Source organism: Callorhinus ursinus, unplaced genomic scaffold (genome assembly GCF_003265705.2).
Source record: "Callorhinus ursinus isolate GAN/ISIS: 27379988/994484 unplaced genomic scaffold, GSC_fseal_2.0 scaffold2, whole genome shotgun sequence".
Taxonomy (NCBI): Eukaryota; Metazoa; Chordata; class Mammalia; order Carnivora; family Otariidae; genus Callorhinus; species Callorhinus ursinus.
The window spans coordinates 46,006,171-46,027,515 of NW_027397064.1; the positions used below are offsets into that span (position 1 = coordinate 46,006,171).

At 34.9% G+C, this 21,345-nt stretch overlaps 1 protein-coding gene and 1 pseudogene across 5 annotated transcripts in view; both read right to left on the reverse strand.

Annotated features, from left to right (window-relative positions):
• Nucleotides 1-1,552: 1,552 nt before the first annotated feature.
• LOC112807811 (ATP synthase F(0) complex subunit C2, mitochondrial pseudogene) lies at nucleotides 1,553-3,739 on the reverse strand (annotated as a pseudogene).
• A 30-nt stretch (nucleotides 3,740-3,769) lies between these two features.
• FSIP2 (fibrous sheath interacting protein 2) overlaps nucleotides 3,770-21,345 on the reverse strand; it is a 103,856-nt gene continuing 86,280 nt past the window's right edge. For 4 of the 5 annotated variants that reach the window (XM_073881538.1, XM_073881533.1, XM_025848960.2 and 1 more), the window contains 4 exons: nucleotides 12,888-12,934; nucleotides 9,641-9,684; nucleotides 6,310-6,379; nucleotides 3,770-3,957 (listed from right to left, as the gene is read on the reverse strand). In XM_073881538.1, the coding sequence (XP_073737639.1) occupies nucleotides 3,821-3,957; nucleotides 6,310-6,379; nucleotides 9,641-9,684; nucleotides 12,888-12,934 (298 nt within the window). In that variant the 3' untranslated portion in view covers nucleotides 3,770-3,820. The remainder of the gene's footprint in view (nucleotides 3,958-6,309; nucleotides 6,380-9,640; nucleotides 9,685-12,887; nucleotides 12,935-21,345) is intronic. The other variant, XR_012374989.1, reaches the window with a different exon arrangement.

Here is a 21,345-nt window from a genome sequence, read left to right on the forward strand (position 1 = left end):
GGTCAGAGTTTCTAGTTATGTGAAACAGAGACAAGTGCTTTGCATCCCTCATTCAAGTATCTCCCAGACAGTTTGGGATGGACATATGCAATAATTTTCCTATAAGATTTTCTATGCTCCCTCTAGAATTAGGGACCAAGGACTTAACACTAAGGATGCAGGTTTCTTTTTCAAGAACTATGCTGGGGAGGAATTAGAGCAAGGGCAAGCAAATACACCACAAATCTTTGCTAACATTTTAAAGTTACCTTTTTCTTGTTCAATTCATTGCTGTAAACCTTTGACTATTTTCCAGAATTCTGACAGAGTTAATTTTGATAGTTTTTGCTTTTTTGTCAGTGTTTATGTGGGAGACGAAAACTTGGAGCTGCTTACTCCCTTTTGCTGCAATGGATACTAATGATTTTTTTTTTTTTTTTTACAAATAAGACTAACAAGTATTCTGAAATTATGGCTGGATTCATCTTGATTGGCTATTCCCAAGATAATAAATAATTTTTACTAGAAATTCAGTTTCAAATTAAAGTTGATTTAACTTTTCTTTTTCTAACTCAAGGTATATTTTAATAGAATGCTCATGTGCCTTCTTGGCAATATATTCAATAATTAAATCACTAAAGAGATGAACGTTTGAAATTTATGTACTGACTTTTTTGAAATCACTCATTTTTTTGTAATGTACTTCACTAGTAAAGTTTACTGTTTTTAGAATTATTCTGTGTCCTTCATATCATACTCAACTAATTTATGGGTCCCAAATTTTTATGGAAAATGACTAAGCAAACTACCACCAATGGCATAAATCTAACTGCCATCTATTTTTGACCAGCTTGAAAACTAAGAATGGTTTTATAATTTTTAATCACTGAAAAAAATCAGAAGAATGATATTTTGTGATGTGAAAATTGAAGTTCAAATTTCACTCTTTATAAATAAATTTTCATTGGATCCATTATTTGTTTACATATTTTCTATGGCTGCTTTTGTGCTACAAAGGCCCAATGGAATAGCTTTGAAAGAGATCATACACTCTGCAAACCTGTGGTGTTTATTGTCTAGGCCTTTACATAAAAAGTTTGTCAACCTCTGTTTTAGCACAACACAAACAAAATCAACAACCTAAGATGCCTTATGGATTTAAAGCATTCTTTAGGAACCACAGCTCAAAGGCTGTTACTTCTAGAAATTTTAGCTACCAAAAAATTTATCAGGTGTTATGCTTTTTTCCCCAATTTAATCATTGATACTTTTAACATCTTTTTCACTAGGTTAGCCAAACATGCCCAAAGTTTCATTTAACACATGACATTTAATACAGAACCTTTTTTGGATTAAGGTTTTTCCTAGGACTTAAATTTATCCATAATTTTAACCATTTTTCTATAATTTTGACAGCCTTTTTTTTCTTATTATTACAGTATTTATTTGTCTTCTCTCTGTCGAACCCTGAGCTAACCACTTTCCCCAGGCTGCCTGGGGAGGTATAGGAAAAGGAACATATAGGGCAGATGAGACACGGGAGAAATACCTTTGGGAGGTGGAGATGTCTTCTTCACGTGGCAAAGAGGATGAGAAAGGCCACCATCAGGCAAAAGAGTCCCATGGTCTCTAAGAGGGCAAAGCCCAGAATGGCGTAGGAGAAGAGCTGTTGCTTCAGAGAGGGATTCCTGGCATAACCAGTGATGAGGCTCCCGGACACAGTCCCAATTCCAGCCCCAGAGCCAGCACCCCCTACTGTGGCAGCCCAGCCCCAATGAACCTGGCTGCTGTGTCGATGTCCCTTGAAATGGCACTGGTTTGGAAGCTGCGGCTAGGAATAAGTGAGGTTAGGGGACGTGGGGCTGCCAAGCTGCTGAGGCTCTTATAAGGTACCTCACCTGTCAGTGTCTCCGGTGGTTTTAGCACCACTGCAGACAGTGATCGGCTCAACAGCTGAGAGGTGCTCCTGACCAAGAAGGGGTGGAGATGAACTTTGCACAGGCGTACAGGGAATGAAGGGCTGTGGCAGGAGAGCAGCTCCCAGTGCAGAGAAGACAGAGAGGGGCAGGGAGGGGGAGAGCCAATTTTGACAGCTTTAGCAAGTAATTCTGAACTTGATGTTTCTTCTTCTACTTGAGTTGGAGAAAACTGGAAGTCTCCTTTATCATTAAAAAAAAAACCTTCATATTGAGTATATTATTCTTATATAGTAAATATTTACAGAACTAGGCGAATCAGAGTGCCTTGAAATCAGAGTGAATTTCAGTTGTGAGAGATTTGCTTATTTCCTGATCAACTTTTGAAAAGATGGATAAAAGATTTGATAAAAAATTTTACAGTAGAATCTTATTTTAAAAGACAGCTTAAAAGCATATGGTATAGAATGTCAGTGGTTTTGATGACATCTGTAAGGATACTTTGTACTTAATACTTGTCAATATAAGCCCATTGGTAGAATTCTTCTGAAAATAGTTTTGAACTGGACTGCCAATCATTTCTCATCAACTAACGTTTTTGAAAGGTCTGCATCTATAAGTTACATGACTTTGTGTGATCTTTGAGATCAAGTAATTTGAGATTATTATAAATAGACTAAATTACTAATTGAATCACTTCATTATCATTAGAATGTAGAATTTCTACCTTATATTCATGTCTTTTTCTCTAGGAGCTCCCTGTCATAACCTCACTAACTTTGTTAAAATCCAGTTTTGTAAAAAAATTTTTCTCAAATGTTTCTACTTTAGCACTGGCTGCTGTCAAGAAAATTTCAGATAAAAGAGAAGACATCACATTCTCTAAAAATTCATGAATCAGCATTAGGGTAGATAGTGATGATGACTGACATTCTTTGCTGTTTTGGATTTTTTAAACAAGATCCTTAGGTTCCAGTGGCAAACATGCTGAAGTTGTATCCATGTCACAAAGTAGCACATTAACTGATTTTGAAAAGTGTCTTTTATCACTGTACTAGCTATTCCTCTCGTTAAATTTTCATTACTTTTTATGTTCTTAAAAATAGAGCTTTTATTTATATTCATGAAAAAATATTTATATAAAGGATTTAATGACTGCTGACCAACAGTTTTTTATTGATGGTAATTTATCCACAAACTACCTTTGTCTTTTCTGAAAAGTTTTTTTTTTTTTAAGTGACAGGAGTCATTTTATGCATTTTATCCACAGTAATTAATTTTTCCTAGATGGTGCTTTATTTATAGTTGGATCTTTTTGCTTGGGAGATAATTTATAAACTGATGAAACATTATTTTCATATGGGAAAGACTGATTTCTTATATCTGGTATGCTTTTATTTGAACCTCCAGATACATCTTTATCAGTGAACCAATCAGTTTCATATCTGTGTTATAGAATTCATTTGAGTGTCATCTCAATTTGCTAACTATGTTGGTGAAAATACCCTCTAAAAATTTAACAGGAATTTAACAGGAATTTTCAGTTGGCTAACTTCAAGTGATTTTTTTTGTTATGTGAGATAAGACTGTATAGATAATAAAAGTTTTCATTTGGATTCATTTTTCTACATCCAAGGCCATTTTTTGGTGGTTGCTTAAGTGCTGACTGGTTACTGTGTACACTTTTTGTCTCTTTATCCTTATGACACACAGGTGATACTACAGCTCTGCCTTTTCTTATACCAAAATGCTTATCAAAACCATTCATCAAAACATTCTCTTACCCAGATCTCTACTGCACTTTCTTTTGCTCTTAAACTTTTGCTCAATATTATAAAAATCATCTCATAGGACAATATGTTATGCTTTAAAAACCACTTTATTTTCTAAGGGAAGTAAGCATAGTTATATCAGGTATAAAAGCTTCAGTGCTCATCCTGGTGAGGTGGTGAGGAAGATTTGGAAATATTGGTGTTAGTTCGAGAAAACACCTTTGACAGAGCTGAAGATAGCTTTGCCAGCATTTTAGATCCTTGTTTGGAAATACTAGGCTTGAGAGTTTCTGTGGACAAAGCAGAAAATTAATATGGATATTTATTAGACATTCTAATTGGGAGAAGTTATACTATAGCATTGATGATTTAGAATTCAGAAAGAGACATTTATAAAATACTTTATGGGATTTAAAAAACATTCACAAAGGCTCTTTTGATTTGATCCTTCTAACACTCTTATGAGGGTAATAGGGGAAATAGGAAGAAAAATATCTCCATTTTTAAATACTGAATCTTGGCAAGGTCAAATACCTTGCATAAGGTCATATGAGTAGAAAATGGCCACACTGGAACAGGGTCCAGCTTTCTGACTCTCATGGCATCATTATACCTCCTGCATTCTGATGCTTCTTTAGTCAGGTGTGTAAAGAATGTCTTTCTTTATCTAGCAGAACACTCTTGGAAAATGCCAGATGAGCTAAACTCACATGGGAAAGTAACTTTCAACTCTATACAGTAAGGGTATCTATTTCAGAGTGCTTAAGTGAAAGTACAAGTGCATTAAAATTGCTATATATTCTCACCTACTTTGGGTGAATTTTCAGTTGGCTAACTTCAAGTGATTTTTTTTGTTATGTGAGATAAGACTATAGATAATAAAAGTTTTCATTTGGATTCATTTTTCTACATGACTTATTCAGCACATGGGCTCTTAAAGAATATCATATTTTAATTATCACAAAATGATATTTTTACATGTAAACATGTAAAGACCAAAAATGAACATTTATGTACTTTCTTGAAACTTTATAACAGGGCATAAAAACACACATGCCAGTAAAAACCAATATTTTCTTATTTCTAGTAGATGCCAAAGTTCATGACTGTACCTCTTGCAGTTATCTAGAGTTGTCTTTTCTAGAAAGATAATATTCTATGATTAAAGCAAAGATAGCCTACAGTAAATTTAACTATGAAGAACAAAAAAGTATATTTAGGTTTTTAACTGTGCTATTATTTTTAAAAATGACCTAAGAATTTAAAAGGAAATAGCTAAAATCTGCAGCAATAAGACACAAAAACATGGATGAAAGAGAAAGATGTACATTCTGAAAAAAATAAATTTTTTACTGACATGACTGAGACATTGTTGCAAGACTTCTGAAATTCTTATTGGAGATATTAGAGAGCTTCCATTCTTAAAAATTAGTGGTCTTATTAAAAAATTCAGATTCCTGGGCACCATTACTCAGAGATACTAACTTAGGCAGTCTAGAGAGAGTCTAGGGATCTGCATTGTTAAAAAAAAATACACTGGATGATTCCAATGCAAAGCCGTTCCTGGAAACATACTGAGGGTACTGCCTCAAATATGAATCCATTTTAGATTCCTTGTATCTTGTTCAAGACCAGTGGGTGGCTAGTATCATAGGTTAATAACCTACATGAAGCTCATCCCTAGAGAGAGTAGTGAACCCTGTGTTTGTCCTTTAATAGTTCTTTTCGTAGCAAAACTATGGACTATCTTTGGTCATTACCCAATATGAGGCTCATTCTGGGAATGCAGTGGCCACAATATGGAACCACATTATGGAGGGAAGCAAAAATGGAGGATCAAAGTCAGAAGATCTGTTTTCAGGCCCTAAAAGCTCTCCATTTGTTGACTGTGTAAACTCAGGTGATTATTACCTCCATTTTCTCTTTTGTAAATTACGGCATTATGATTGACGGAGGGATAGTAGTATGGTATAGGGGATATAGACAAGTTTAGTTTGGCCCACAAAACGTTTCACAAAAGCGTTCAATTATTTGATCAAATTTAAAAGTCAGGATTTTCACATAAAACTTTCATCACCAGCTTCTTTTGAAAAAAGGCTAAGACTTGAACTGGAAGACCTAGCAACAACCAAGTATGTCAGTGATTGGATGTGAGTATCAGCTCCTCCTTTATACAGGACATGCCATCTCCAGTGGACCACAGACCTGCTCAACCTACTGCTCTTCTTTATAGTAACTGTCTGGCTCCTGTGGGCATTTGAATGTATGAATTATGGTCATATTGAATGAGCTTAAGCTTTGAAGTTGGGCAGATCTGTGTTTGAATCTCAGCTCTGCAATTTATTAACTATGCGGTGACCTTGAGTAACCTACTCTTGCTTTCCTCTTCAATGACTCTCACTTTCCTCTTTAATAAAATGGAGATATCTGGTACCTAATAAATGTTAGTCCCATCATTTATTACTGTGGTTTGAGGTTAAAGTAAAAAAATTACATAATAAAACTGCAAAATGGCTATACACACATACATATACATAAGTAAGTATATTACTTCAATCTCAGTACTCAACCTCAGGTATCAATACTGAAAGGGAGGAGCCAGTCATTCCAGGAGGAATGCTAAAGGATAGTATATTTTGTACCTGAAATGAATTCTTTTGAGGAATACACACTGCCAGTAATATTCTTGTTTCCTTCAAAGATGGTGATAAACTGCCAAGACAAAGTACATAGTTAACGTTTTATTGGACTCTACACACTAGAGATACCTAGAAATCCCTAAAGGATGTAGTACAACCATTGTAGCACCTTACATAAATAGTATCTGAGCTCTGTAGTCTCAGAATTATTCTCTGAGTCTTAGGCTCAAAATTTTTGCCAATTGTGGCACCTAGGATTGACCCTTGTCATAGATGTGGGCCTTAGCCACCATTAAATGATGATCAGGCATCTTAAGTCAATAAAAATGTCAGCTCTGTCCGCCCCCTCCCTCTTTGGGTTAATTGAAATAAGTAACAAATTATAAATTCTTTTCTGATGCTAGAGATAATGGTTAAGTGGGGAAGGAAAATGTATGTTCATTATGTAATTCCAATTTCCTGTTATGGAAATCTTAGGCATTTTGGGGTCTGGAACAATAAAGTGGCTATGTGGACCTAGTCAGGTAGGGAACATGGCTCAGATGATAGTTTTACTCTATGGGCCTGTATCACCTCTGAATGCAGAAGCAGCAATCTTCTCAGAAATGTATAAAATAGACTGGGATAGGTTGCTGGACTTCATTGTATATATTTTATAATACTAGTTATTAAATAAGGAAATCAATGAAGAGAAATGAAAGAAGGCCTAAATACATGAAACATAAAATGTGTTATGTATAGTTTATGTAAAGACCACCAGATATTATAAGAGTTTTATCATAGCTCCTCCAAGAGGATTTGAGGCAACTTATTTATTTATATATTTCTGGAGAGCTGAGGAATAAAATGGAGCTGAGACTATCTAAATCACTGAGTCTCAGTATTGGCTGCACAATAGTTATATGTGGAAATTTTTTTTAAAAAATATCAATCCCTGGGTCCCAAACCTCCAGTTGAATTTAAATTTCTGAGGGTGAGGCATATATTGATATCTTTTAAAAATGCCACGTGTGAGACTGACTTGACAATCCCTAATCTAAAAGCAGAGGGCAGATGCTACCAAGTGTCTGAGATGAGTAAGTATACGTAAGTTATGCTGGAAACATCTATCTTTGCATTAGGTTTAAGAGTATTTGCCATTTCTTCATGGAACACTATTATAATCACTGCTTTAAGTTTTTGTCTGAAAATTCCAAAATCTTGGCTGCATTGGACTTACATCTCTTGTCCTTTCCTTTAAAAGTTGTAGACATTGTCTTATTTCTTTACATGTTAAGTAATTTTGGATTCTATCTTGGGCATTTTAAATAATTTATGAGATTCCAAGAACTGTTAGAATCCTCTGGAGATGGTTGAGATTTTTGTTTGTTTTCTTTGCTTAACTAGGTAATTAGCCCACTTAGATTCAGACCACACATCCTACCCTCCTTTCTATGGCTGTATTTCCAATGTAAATTCAATTTCCAAAGTCTTGGCAGTACTTTTTTGTATCCCTCTGTATGCACCACTATTAAAGCTACAGTTGAAGTTCTCAAAGCCTTTTGTTTATACAAGTTCAGGTCAGTTCCATACCTGCACAGCTCAGGAGAGACTTTTCAGACAGATTTGTAGGGGATCCTTTTTTGATGATCCTCTGTGACTTTTTTTTTTTTTTTTTTTTTTTAGTATCTTTAACACTCAGAAGTCCCCTTTTCTGGTTCTATGGCTAAATGCTGTGGCTACCCTCCCTGTGTTCTGTCTCACACATCCCATAACTGCATCCATGTCTAAGGTGAAATGACAAAAGAAAGCAGAGAAAAAAGTAGCAGATTTCCTTCTAATATTCTTCAGGTTTCTGGAGACCTTTTCCTAATTCTTCTGGTCAGAGAGAAGGATTTTGTCTGAGTTTTAAGTGCCCCAGCAGCCTCTGCTGCCATTGCTATGTAGCTTCATGTCTGAAACTTGCCTTGAGGCAGAACCAAGAGAGGCGGGAAAAGTGGGAAAAAAGTGAGTTTCTTCTACTTCCCAGTCCACAGGAACTTCTTCCTAATTCTGGTAAGAGAGCAATGGTTTCTCCTAAAGATTTATTCTGCCTATTCTATGTAAGTCCAGGATTTGAACTGCTCTGGGTCTAAACTTGGAGATATGGGGCGGGGGTGGGGGGAGGCAGCAGGAAACTGATAATGGTATTTGTGATCCTTTGAGTTTTTATTTCCCTCCTCAAACTCCTGCTATTATTCATTTTTAAGCATCCTCAGTAGTTTTCCAGCATTTTTAGTTGTAAAAAGAGAGAGCCAGGGTGGAATGTGCTTACTACACCCTACTTTGAACTGGAGTAGATATACCAGTTCCAACCATGTTTCACCATGGAAAAAGCTACAAGTGAGGGGAAGGGCAAAGAGCCAAAAGGCTCCAGATTAGCCAGGGACTCAGCCTGGCACAAGAAATAGTCTGTAATCAGGTTGTCAGTCTAGAGATTCTCTGTCTCCCTGTTATTTCCATATGATTTTACTTGTTAAATATGGTCTAAGTGAAGCCTGAGGTTGTCAAATAGATGTTTATATTTATAAATGAGGATTAGGTTGAATGAGGAACTAGCCCAGCATCTTCAGGGTTTGGTATGAGTAAGAATTTTAAGATTTGGTTCTGAAAACTACTCTAATAATGAGAAGGGATTGGAAATTGATGGATTATGTGTGCATGGTGTTTGGGAAACTCAATTAGAAGTGGTGTTCAATTGAGCCAAGAAACAAAGTGATAAAAACAGAAGAGGATCTGTAGTTTCAGCCCTCATTGGAAACTTCTAAAAAGGAGCAAGGAAGAGGAAATTTCCTGGGTTTATGGTGGAGAGTAGCCTGGCCTTTTGTAAAGCTGCTTTTAAACAGTCAGTCCTTTGGAATACAGAAAAATAGATGGAATCTGCACTAATTTCCTGCAAACCAGTTTCCTCTGTTTTTGAAGCTTCTGTTCCCTCCCTGCCTCCTCCAAGTTCCTCACTTGGTTCTACCTGCCCTAGACAAGGCCAAGTGACTCCCTGTAGGGTTTTCTTCAGAGACTGTAGTAACAGAGTTTAGGAATGGAATTGTATTTAGGTGTTAGGGAAGAACAGTGGCTTATTCTGTGCACTTAAGCAAGGAATAATTTAATTGTAAAGTGAGAATTTGTTTCTCCAGTACCATGGACAGGTCTCAGCCAGAGGGGTCATGTGATCTGAGCAGGAAGAAATTGTGAATAGGGGTGCGCTTCCTGATGTCCCTCAAATAGTACCACCCAAGCCCTGATTTGACCTTGGAAACTGGGCTATATTAAACTGGACCCCATATATACCAATTGCAGTTTATTGAAAAATATTTACCTTAACACTGTTTGAATTCTCTGGCATTTGCTCCTGAGAATTTCCTGTTGGGGAGGGGAAAAAAAGGAAAAATAGTATTTTTTTTTGGAGGCATGAATAGTACTGAGACAAACCTGGTCTTATTACTTTTCACCAGAAAGTTCTAGAATTTAGGCAAGTAGAAGAAACTATTATTACTTTCAGTGTATGGACAATGAGAATAAAACTGAAATAGGTAATATCCCTAGAATTCTGGGGCATGTCTTTTATCTTCCTTTAGGAATTATGAAAGATAAAATATGATTTGGTAGGAGAGGCACCCTCTGTAACTTAACAGCCACATGTTTATGCACAACTACTCAATCTCTATAAGCCTATTTGTTTACATGTAAATGAGAGATTACCTTATAGATGATTCCTACGGGCCTTTCAGCTCTAACACTCTGATTCTGCATAGCTAATTAAAAGCAGATAATTGGAACAAACAGGAAAATGCTGGTTTTATGAAATAATTTGAGTGAGAACCAGGAGAATTTTGAGGCAATACCAAGAGGAAATCTAGAGGAATTGCTACAGAATCAAAAGTTGCCTAAGTTCCAGGGGAGGTTAGTATGCCTGTAAAACAAATTTAGCCTAAGGAGTTAGAAATGATGAGAAAATTTTTACAAAGATCCACCACTAGGGGGGCTGAAAATCTGAATTTGAGTCTTAGCTTCACTTCTTCGAGCTGTGTGAACATTGGCAAATTGAATCCAACTTACTTGACTCTGTTTCCTCATCATGTAGAATGTGAATGAGACTGTCTTCCCTGCCTGTCTCACAAAAGGATGCAATGAGATATCTTACATAAAAATATTGTGCATTTTATAGAAATGTAATCATCAAGGGCCAAAACAAGTGGTCATTCTCTGCATTATCCTTTAGATCAATGTAGGTTTTTTGGGGAAAAAAAGTTGTAGTAGAACTTCAGTTAACTCAAATATGAAAGGAATGATTATTGCACTTATCTGACAATATTGGTAAAATTTTATTGTTGGTTGATAATTTTTTTAAAGTGCCTGACTCTATATTGCAAATAATTGAACTAACTGACTTTTGCTTTTAAGTGACTGAGGGTATTGGGTTTACTTCCAGGGCTATCATTCCAAATGCAGGTTAAGTTTCTAGGCTAAATGGCTGTCAACTTCCGAGGATATACTAGGAATTTGTTTTGATGAAAAGTCAAAGAAAAATTTCTGATATTTGAGGATCTCAGATATTCAGATTTGTTATTTTATTGTATATCTATATGAAACAAAGAATATAATTTTCCAGTCCTAACCTCTCCATTAAACTTCAGTCTTAAATATCCTATTTCTTATGTGATACCTCAACTTGACTATCTAATGGGTACCTCAATCTCAACATAACCAAAACAGAGTTCTTGTGCCTCTCATTAGTTATTCCCATTGTCCCTCTTATTTTACTAAATGCTCTTCTTCCTCCTACTATATGCCTATTTTAGGTTCTTGGGGGTACAGCTGTGATCTTCATGGAGCTTACATTCTAAAAGGAGATAGTGAAAAAACAATTAACGGTCTGTCAGATAGTTATTAAGTGCCAGTGAGAAAAATAAGCAAGGAAGTGGAATAGTTAGTGCCATGGTGGGAATGAGGCTACAGTTTCAGAGTATGGTCAAAGAAGACCTCACTGAGAAGGTGAAATTTGAACAAAGACCTGAAGGTGAGGGATGAGCAATGCAGATGTAGGGGGAAGAGCTGTACACAAGGATCAGCAAGACCAAAGGCCCTGAATGCCTGGAATGTTTAAGGAATAGCAAGGTCCATGAGGCTGGAGCAGAGAGCCAGGAAGAGAAACAGGGGAGGACATTAGAGATGTATTAGGGGAGAGATGATGTCCAGAAGATGTAGGGTTTAGCAAGCTATCATAGTTTCTTTGGCTTTTGTCCCAGATGAGATGGGGAGTACTTATCAATATCTGGAATTATCTTGTTTATGTCCTTAACCTTTGATGCCCACCCCAGGTTACAGTGTAAATTCTATGAGATTAAGGACTTTGTCAGTTTTGTTCACACATGGGATTCTAGAACACAAAGGAAATGCTCAGTAAATATTTGAATGAATGAATAAATAATGATTGAATTGGGTAGGTGAAATACTACTGAAGGTTGTAAGACTTAAGCATGATCATTGCAACAAAATTGGAAAAGGAAGAAAAAAAAACCCCACTGCATTTATGGTCAGGAGACTTAAGATCCAGAATTGGCTCTGCCTCAGCCTCAGAGTAACCTTGGCAGGACTGCTTTGTCATCCTTAGCTTGAGTTTCCTCATGTAAACATGAGGGGGTTTGTATTAAATGGTTTTTGTCTCACTAGCAGTCTATGCTTCCATACTACAGGTATGATCTGTGATTATTGTGGCATCTTCCAATTATGGTGTGTTTATAGAATTCTGGCATATTTATTGCTATTCTAGGAGTGATCTTAATGAAAATAATTTCACTTCCAAATTGAGACAATATGTTTTTAAAGTAATTCCTTCAGTGGATTTTGTGTTTGAAATAGCCAAGTGTGGACCTGTGGTTTGAGTTTTAAAGCCACTTTATGGTAAACATGACACTCTACCTTTTCTACGTATGATAACTGATAGAACCACATTGATCCTCTGAGGTTTCAAAAAATAGAGAATCAAAAAGTTCTCACAAATGTTCTGAGGAGTAGGTACTAATAGAGATTTTTAAAAAATAGTGAAGTCCATACTAGTCAGGCATTAATGTGAGCAAATAAATTTAACTAAAAGCTCCCCCCCACACACTTTTTGTACATTTTTTTTTGTACAAAAAGTGTGTACATTTTGGTAGGACTAAGCACAAAGGAAGGGTAAGAAATCATTAAATCCTAGTATAATGAGTTCTGGCTCAGATAAAAGCTATTGTGTGGTGCATCCTTATTTTATGAATATTTTTCACAGGGGCATGGTAAATATGAATTCATAATATGACATCATTTTCTTGATCAAAATCATTAATAAAATCTTGATAGCCATTCAGCAAAGGCAAATTAGTTGGCTCATCTTAACACCTGAGTGATGTAGTACTGGATTATTTTCCAAAAAATAGGTAAATTCACAGGAAAAAAAAGTATCAACCTCAGGTTTGATAACTAAAAAATTCATCAAAGCAGTAAAAAAACAAAAAGCAATAGCTGAAAAGTTCATTAAAGCAGTAAAGCAGTCTCCTTTTGAATTTAAGAAAAACAATAAATCCAACCTTCTAATAATTTGTCACTTGAATCTGGGGTAAAATCTTCAGTCTCACTAAAACAAAAGAAAGAGAACATTTCATTTTCTCTGTATTTATTGAATGAAGAAATTACTGGTTAAGCAAGAGAACAATCTGTCAGTTATTCTTCATATGGAAGTAAACCTGGAATAATTTATCACTGAGTTCCCAAATCAAATGAAAATGATTTCTAAATTGACATTTTTTTCACTTTTAAAATTTTGGTTAAATATACATAACATGAAATTTGCCACCTTAACCATTTTTAAGTACAGTTCTGTGCTTGAGTACATTCTCATTGTTGTGCAATCATCATCACTATCTATTCTCCAGAACTTTTTCATCTTCCCCAACTGACACTTTGTACCTATTATATATTAACACCACATTACCCTCTCTCTGTTTCCAGGGACCACTATTTTACTTTCTGCTTCTATGATTTGACTACCCGAAGTATCTCATATAAGTGGAATCATGTAATATTAGTCCTTTTGTGACTGACATTTCATTTAGCATAATGTCTTCAAGGTTCATACGTGTAGCATGTGTCAGAATTTCCTCTTTAAGGCTTAATAATATTCTATTGAATGTATATATCACATTTTCCTTAACCATTCATCTATCAGTGACTCTTGAGTTGCTTCCAGGATTTGGCTGTTGTTAATAATGCTGCTTATGAATATGAGTGTATGAATATCTGAGTGACTGTTTTCAGTACTTGTGGATATATATCCAGAAGTGTAATTGCTGGATCCTAGGGTAACTCTATTTTTTGGTAAACTGTCATACTGTTTCCCACAGCAACTGCACCATTTTATTTATTATTATTTTATTATTTTTATTATGTTAGTCACCATACAGTACATCACTGATTTTTGATGTAGTGTTCCATGATTCATTGTTTGCTTATAACACCCAGTGCTCCATGCAATATGTGCCCTCTAATACCCATCAACAGGCTAACCCATTCCCCCACCCCCCTCCCCTCTAAAACACTCAGTTTGTTTCTCGGAGTCCATAGTCTCTCATGGTTCGTCTCCCCCTCTGATTCCCCCCGCCTTCATTTTTCCCTTCCTTCTCCTAATGTCCTCCCTGCTATTCCTTATGTTCCACAAATAAGTGAAACCATATGATAATTGACTTTCTCTGCTTGACTTAGTTCACTTAGCATAATCTCCTCCAATCCCATCTATGTTGATGTAAAAGTTGGGTTTTCATCCTTTCTGATGGCTGAGTAATATTCCATTGTATATATGGACCACATCTTTATCCCTTCGTCTGTTGAAGGGCTTCTAAGTTCTTTCCACAGTTTGGCTATTGTCGACATTGCTGCTATGATCATTGGGGTGCATATGGCCCTTCTTTTCACTACATCTGTGTCTTTGGGGTAAATACCCAGGAGTGCAATTGCTGGGTCATAGGGTAACTCTATTTTTAATTTTTTGAGGAACCTCCACACTGTTTTCCAAAGTGGCTGTACCAACTTGCATTCCCACCAACAGTGTAAGAGGGTTCCCCTTTCTCCACAACCTCTCCAACACTTGTTTCTTGCCTTGTCAATTGTTGCCATTCTAACTGGAGTAGGGTGGTATCTCAGTGTGGTTTTGATTTGAATTTCCCTGATGGCTAATGATGATGAACATTTTTTCATGTGTCTGTTAGCCATTTGTATGTCTTCTTTAGAAAATTGTCTGATCGTGTCTTCTGCCCATTTTTTGACTTGTTTGTTTTTTGGGTGTTGAGATTGAGAAGTTCTTTATAGATCTTGGATATCAGCCCTTTGTCTTTAGTGTCATTTGCAAATATCTTCTCCCATTCTGTGGGTTGCCTCTCCCATTCTGTGGGTTGCCTCTTTGTTTTGCCTCTGATAAAAAGAAGCTTTTTATCTTGATGAAGTCCCAAAAGTTCATTTTTTATTTTGTTTCTCTTGCCTTTGGAGACGTGTCTTGAAAGAGTTGCTGTGCCTGATGTTGAAGAGGTTACTGCCTACATTCTCCTCTAGGATTTTGATGGATTCCTGTCTCACATTGAGGTCTTTCATCCATTTTGAGTTTATCTTTGTGTGTGGTATAAGAGAATGGTTGAGTTTCATTCTTCTGTGTAGAGCTGTCCAATTTTCCCAGCACCATTTATTGAAGAGACTTTTTTTCCATTGCGTATTTTTTCCTGCTTTGTCGAAGATTAGTTGACCATAGAGTTGAGGTTCCATATCTGGGCTCTCTATTCTGTTCCATTGGTCAATGGGTCTGTTTTTGTGCCAGTACCGTGCTGTCTTGGTGATCACAGCTTTGTAATATAGCTTGAAATCAGGCAACGTGATGCCCCCAGCTTTGTTTTTCTTTTTCAACATTTCCTTGTCGATTTGGGCCTTTTCTGATTCCATACAAATTTTAGGATTGTTTTTTCCAGCTCTTTGAAAAATGCCAGTGGTATTTTGATTGGGATGGCGTTGAAGGTATAGATTGCTCTGGGCAGCACAGACATTTTAACAATGTTTATTCTTCTGATCGATGAGCATGGAAGTTTTTCTTTTTGTGTTTTCTTCAATTTCTTTCATGAATATTCTGTAGTTCCTAGAGTATAGATCCTTTACCTCTTTGGTTAGGTTTATTCTGAGGTATCTTATGGTTTTTGGTACTATTGTAAATGGAATCTATTCTCTAATTTCTCTTTCTACAGTTACATTGTTAGTGTATAAGAAAGCAACTGATTTCTGTGCACTGATTTTGTATCGTGCCGCATTACTGCATTGCTGTATGAGTTCTAGTAAGTTGAGGGTGGAGTCTTTTGGGTTTTCCACATAAAGTGTCATGTCATCTACGAAGAGAGAGTTTGACTTCTTCTTTGCCAATTTGAATACCTTTTATTTCTTTTTGTTGTCTGATTGCTGTTGCTAGGACTTCTAGTACTATATTGAACAATAGTGGCAAGAGTGAACATCCTTGTCTTGTTCCTGATCTTGAGGGAAAGGCTCTCATCTTTTCCCCATTGCAAATGATATTCACTGTGGGTTTTTTATAGATGGATTTTATGAAATTGAGGACTGTTCCCTCTATCCCTATACTCTGAAGAGTTTTAGTCAGGAAAGGATGCTGTATTTTGTCAAATGCTTTTTCTGCATCAATTGGGAGGATCATATGTTTCTTCTCTCTCCTCTTATTAATGTGTTCTATCACATTGATTGATTTGCAGATGTTGAACAACTGCACCATTTTAAATACCCAACAACAATGTACAAGGATTGCAATTTCTTCACTTTCTTGCCAACACTTGTTATTTCCTGTTTTTGTTTGGTTTTGTTTTCTATTTTGACAACAGCTATCCTAATGGGTATAAAATAACATCTTAATATGGTTTTGATTTGTATTTCCCTAATGATTAGTTTTGTTGAGTATCTTTTCATGTACTTATTGCTCATCTGTATATCTTCTTTGAAGAAATATCTATTCAAGTCCTTTGCTCAATTTTAAATCAGGTTGTTTGATTTTTTTTATGTAATTAAGTTTTAAGAGTTCTTTATATATTCTGGGTAGTAACCCCACATAATATGCTAGTATTTTCTCCCATTCTTTTCACTCTGTCCTTTGAGGCCAAAAGATTTTAATTTTGCTCAAGTCCAGTTACGTAATTTTTGTTGTTGTTGCTTGTGCTTTTACTGTCATGTCCAAGAAATTATTGCCGAATCCAATGTCATGAAGCTTTCCCTCATGTGTATTTTTTCTTTTTTTAGGGAGAGAACATGTGTGTGGGCAGGGGGTGGGGCAGGGGCAGAGAGGGAGAGAGAGAATCTCATGTAGACTTCCCACTGAGCTCCAAGCTCAGTCTCACAACCCTGAGATCGTGCCCTGAACCGAAATCAAGAGTCAGTCACGACTGCCTGAGCCATCCAGGCCCTCCCTTCCCCATGTTTTCTTATAAGAGGTCTATAGTTTTACTTGGATCTTTGATCCATTTTGAGTTTATTATATATGGTATAAGATAAGGGTCTAACTTCATTTTTTGTGTGTGTCTGGTTATTAGTTTTCCCAGCACCATTTTTGAGAATATTCTTTTCCCATTAAATGGCCTTGGTATGCTTATCAAAAATCATTTGGCCATATATGAGAGATTTATTCATAGGCCTTTTATTTTATTTCATTGCCTTATATATCTGTCTTTATGTCAGTACCATACTGTTTTCATTACTATCTCTTTGCAGTAAGTTTTAAAATTATTAAGTCTAACTTTGTTCTTCCTTGTCAACATTGTTTTGGTTAATCAGGAGTCTCTTGAAAGACCATATAAATTTTTGAATGAATTTTTTCTATTTCTGCCCAAAATGCCATCAAATGTAATTCTTATAAAAATACTAATCTGTAGAATACTTTGTGTAATTATTGACATCTTAACAATAGTAAATCTTCCAATCCATGAATTTTTTGATTATTATTTTTTAAATTTGAGTATTGTATGCAACTGATGAATCACTAAACTCTACCTCTGAAACTAATAATACACTATATGTTAATTAATTGAACTTAAATTTTTAAAAAAATAACCCCCCCCAGAAATATTTGAGTATAGTTGAAATACAATGTTATACTAGTTTCAGGTGTACAACCTAGTAATTTTACAAGTTTATACATTATGCTATGTTTACCAAAAGTGTAGCTACCATCTGGCCCCATACAATGCTATTATAATATCATTGAGTATATTTCTTAGGCTGTGCCTTTTATTTCCATGACTTATTCATTCCATAACTGAAAGTGTATATCTCCCACTCATCTTACTTCCTCTCCTTTGGCAAGCATCAGTTTGTTCTCTGTATTGTATTTACAGGTCTGATTCTGCTTTTTGTTTATTCATTTTTTTTTTTAGATTCCACTTATGAGTAAAATCATATGGTATTTTTTCTTTTTCAGTCTGACTTACTTCACTTAACACAACTTTTTCATTAATTTTTGTCTCCTTCAATTTCCTTCAGGAATATTTTGTAGTTTTTAGTTTTCCTTTTTGGATTCTTCATTGTCAGTGTATAGAAATGCAATTGATTTTTCTGTGTTGATTTTCTATCCAATAACTTCAATGAATTCATTTATCCTAAAATTTTTGTTTCTTTTTTGTATGGAATCTTTAGGGTTTTCTACATATAACATAATGTTATCTGTGAATAGAAGTCATTGTACTTCTTATCTTACAATTTAGATGCCTTTTATTTTTTGTTTAACTGCTCTGATTAAGACTTCCAGTATGTTGAATAGAAGTGGTAATAGTGGGCAACTATTTCTGATCTTAGAGGAAAATCCTTCAGGCTTTCACTCTGAGTATAGTATTAGTTGTAAGTTTTCCATATATGGCTTTTTTTAAATTTTGAGGTAATTTCTATTTCTAGTTTGCTGAGTTTTATAATTTTGGAAAGGTGTTGAGTGTTGTTAAATGGTTTTTCTGCATTAATTTAGATGAGAATATGTGTGTTTTCTTCATCTTGTTAATATGTTATATTACATTTTTTATATGTTGAACCTCCCTTGTATTCCTGGGATAAATCCCACCTGTTGAATTCTTTTTGCCAGTAATTTGCTGAAGATTTTTCCATCAACATTCATCAGGGGTATTAATCTGTAATTTGCCTGTACTGCCTTTTTCTAGCTTTGGTATCAAAGTAATGCTGGTCTCATGAGTTTGGAGATATTCCCTCCTATCCAGTTTTTTTGAAAGAGTTTGAGGAGGGTTGATGTTAATTCTCCCTTAAATGTCCGCTGGAATTCACCAGTGAAACCATCTGGTCCTGAGATTTTCTTTGTTAGGTTTTTGATTACTGATTCAGTCTCCTTACTAGTTATAAAAGTCTGCTCTGATTTTCTATTTTTTCATGATTCAGTTTTGGTAGTCATGTATTTCTGGGAATTTATCCATTTCATCTGAGTCATCCAAATTCTTGGCATACAATTGTCCATAGTACTTTATTCTAATCCTTTTTATTTCTGTAAAATCTGTTGTAATGTCCCTTTTTTTCATTTATAGTTTTAATTTTTTGAGTCTTCTCTTTTTTCCATAGGGAATCTTACAATAATTTTGTCAATTTTGTTCGTCTTTTTGAAGAACCAACTCTAGGTTTCATCTATTATTTTTCTATTTTATATTTTGTTTATCTCTGCTTTTTACTATTCCCTCCTTATACTAGTTTTGAGTTTAGTTTGTTTTTCTTCTCTTAGCTATTTAAGGTATAAAGTTGTTATAAGTCTTTATTAAGAATTTACAGCTATAAATTTCCCTCTTACTACTACTATCACTGCATCTCATAAGTTTTAGTATATTTTCATTTTCATTTGTCTCAATATTTTCTAATTTCCTCTGTGATTCCATTGGCTGTTTAAGAATATGTTGTTTAATTTTTACATATCTATGAATTTTTTCAGTTTTTCTTCTGGAAAATATGTTGTATCACATACTCTAATTTCATTACATTGTGATTGGAAAGGATGCTGTGTATTATTTTAATATTTTAGAATTTGCAAACACTTGTTTTGTGATCTACATATGGTCTATCCTGGAGAATATTCCGTGTACACTTGAGAGAAATAATCTGCTGTTGTTGGGTGGAGTATTCTCTATAGATTTGTTAGTTCCAATTGATCTATCGTATTTAAGTCTTCCAGATATTCTGTCTGGTTGTTCTATCTACTACTGAAAGTAGTTTATTGAAGACCTCTATTTCTATTGGAGAGCTAGAGCTGTTTCTCTTTTCAGTCTCATCAGTGTTTGCTTGATATAGTTTGGAGCTTTCAAGTTTGTTTCGTATGTGTTTTTAATTATTATGTCTTCTTGGTGAATGAATGAATGAATGAATGAATGTCATTATAATAATGTTCTTTGTCTCTTATTTTCCCTTAGAGTCTATCTGCTTGATATTAGTATGTCTAACCCTACTCTCTTTTGCTTTCTGTTTGCATAGGATATCTTTTCCTATCCTTCCACTTTCAACCTATGTGTGTCCTTATATCTAAAGTGAGTCTCTTAAAGACAATATATACAGATCTTTGACTTATAATGGGTTTACATCCTGGTAAACCCATTATAAGTTGAAAATATCATAATAAAAATGCATTTAATACACTTAAATTACTGAACACCATAGATTAGTCTAGCCTACCTTAAACGTGCTCAAAACACATTAGTGTACAGTTGTGAAAAATCATCTAATACAAAGCTTATTCTATAATAGAGTGTAAATATTTCTTGTAATTTATTGAATATTTACTGAAAGTGAAAAGCTGAATGGTTATATGTGTACAGAATGGCTGTTCACATATTGGTTGTTTACCGTTATGCTTGTATGGATGACTGGAGCTGTGGCTTACTGCTCCTGCCCAGCATCACAAGAGAGTATTGCACAGTGTATTGTTATCCCAGGAAAAGGTAAAAATTCAAAATTCAAAGTATGGTTCACTGAATGGGTATTACTTTTGCACTGTCAGAAAGTAAAATATCATAAGTTGCACCATTATAAGTTGGGGACTGTTTATAGTTGGATCCTGTTTTATTAAATACCTTCTATTAATCTGTTTTTTAATTGGAGTGTTTAGTCCATTTATACTAAATTATTGATAAGGAAGCACTATTTTTGCCATTTTGTTAGTTTATTTCTGTATATCTTATAATGTTTTTATACCTCATTTCCTTCACTGCCGTTTTCCTTTGTGTTAGTTGATATTTGGCAGATACATAGTTGATTGGTTCCCTTTGCATTTTATTTTAGGAATATTCTATACATTTTTTTGTTGTTGTTAACACAGGAATTATATATAACATCCTAAAATGATGACATTCTGTCTTGAATTGACGCCAACTTAACTTCAATTGCATACAAAACTACTCCTTGATAGATTAATCCCCATTCCTTTCATGCTATTGATATCCCAAATTATTTCTTTATATATTTTATACCTGTCAGCATAGGTATATAATTTTTTTCTTATACATTTGTCTTTTAAATCCTGTAGAAAATAAGAAGTACAGTTATTAACCAAAATTATAATACTGGGTTTTTATATATTTGTCCATGTATTTACCTTTACTAGAGAACTTTTTATTTTTATATGGCTTTGAGTCATTGTTTAGCATCTTTTAGTTTCAACTTGAAGGACTTCTTCTAGGATTTCTTCTAGACCATGTCTGATGGTAATAAAAGTCCTCAGTTGTTTTTTTTTCTTTTAATCTTAGAATGTCTTTATTTCTCTTTCATTTATGAAGGGTATTTTTGCTAGTTAGAGTTCTCATTTGATAGTTTTCTTTCTTTTAGCCCTTTAAATATATCATCCACTGCCTTCTGGCCTACAAGCTTTCTTCTGAAAATTTCCCTGAATGTTCTATGGGGATTTCTTGTGGCCATGACTGTCATTTTTCTCTTGTTGCTTTCAAGATTCCCTTTTTATTTTTGTCTTTTGACACTTTGATTTGAATC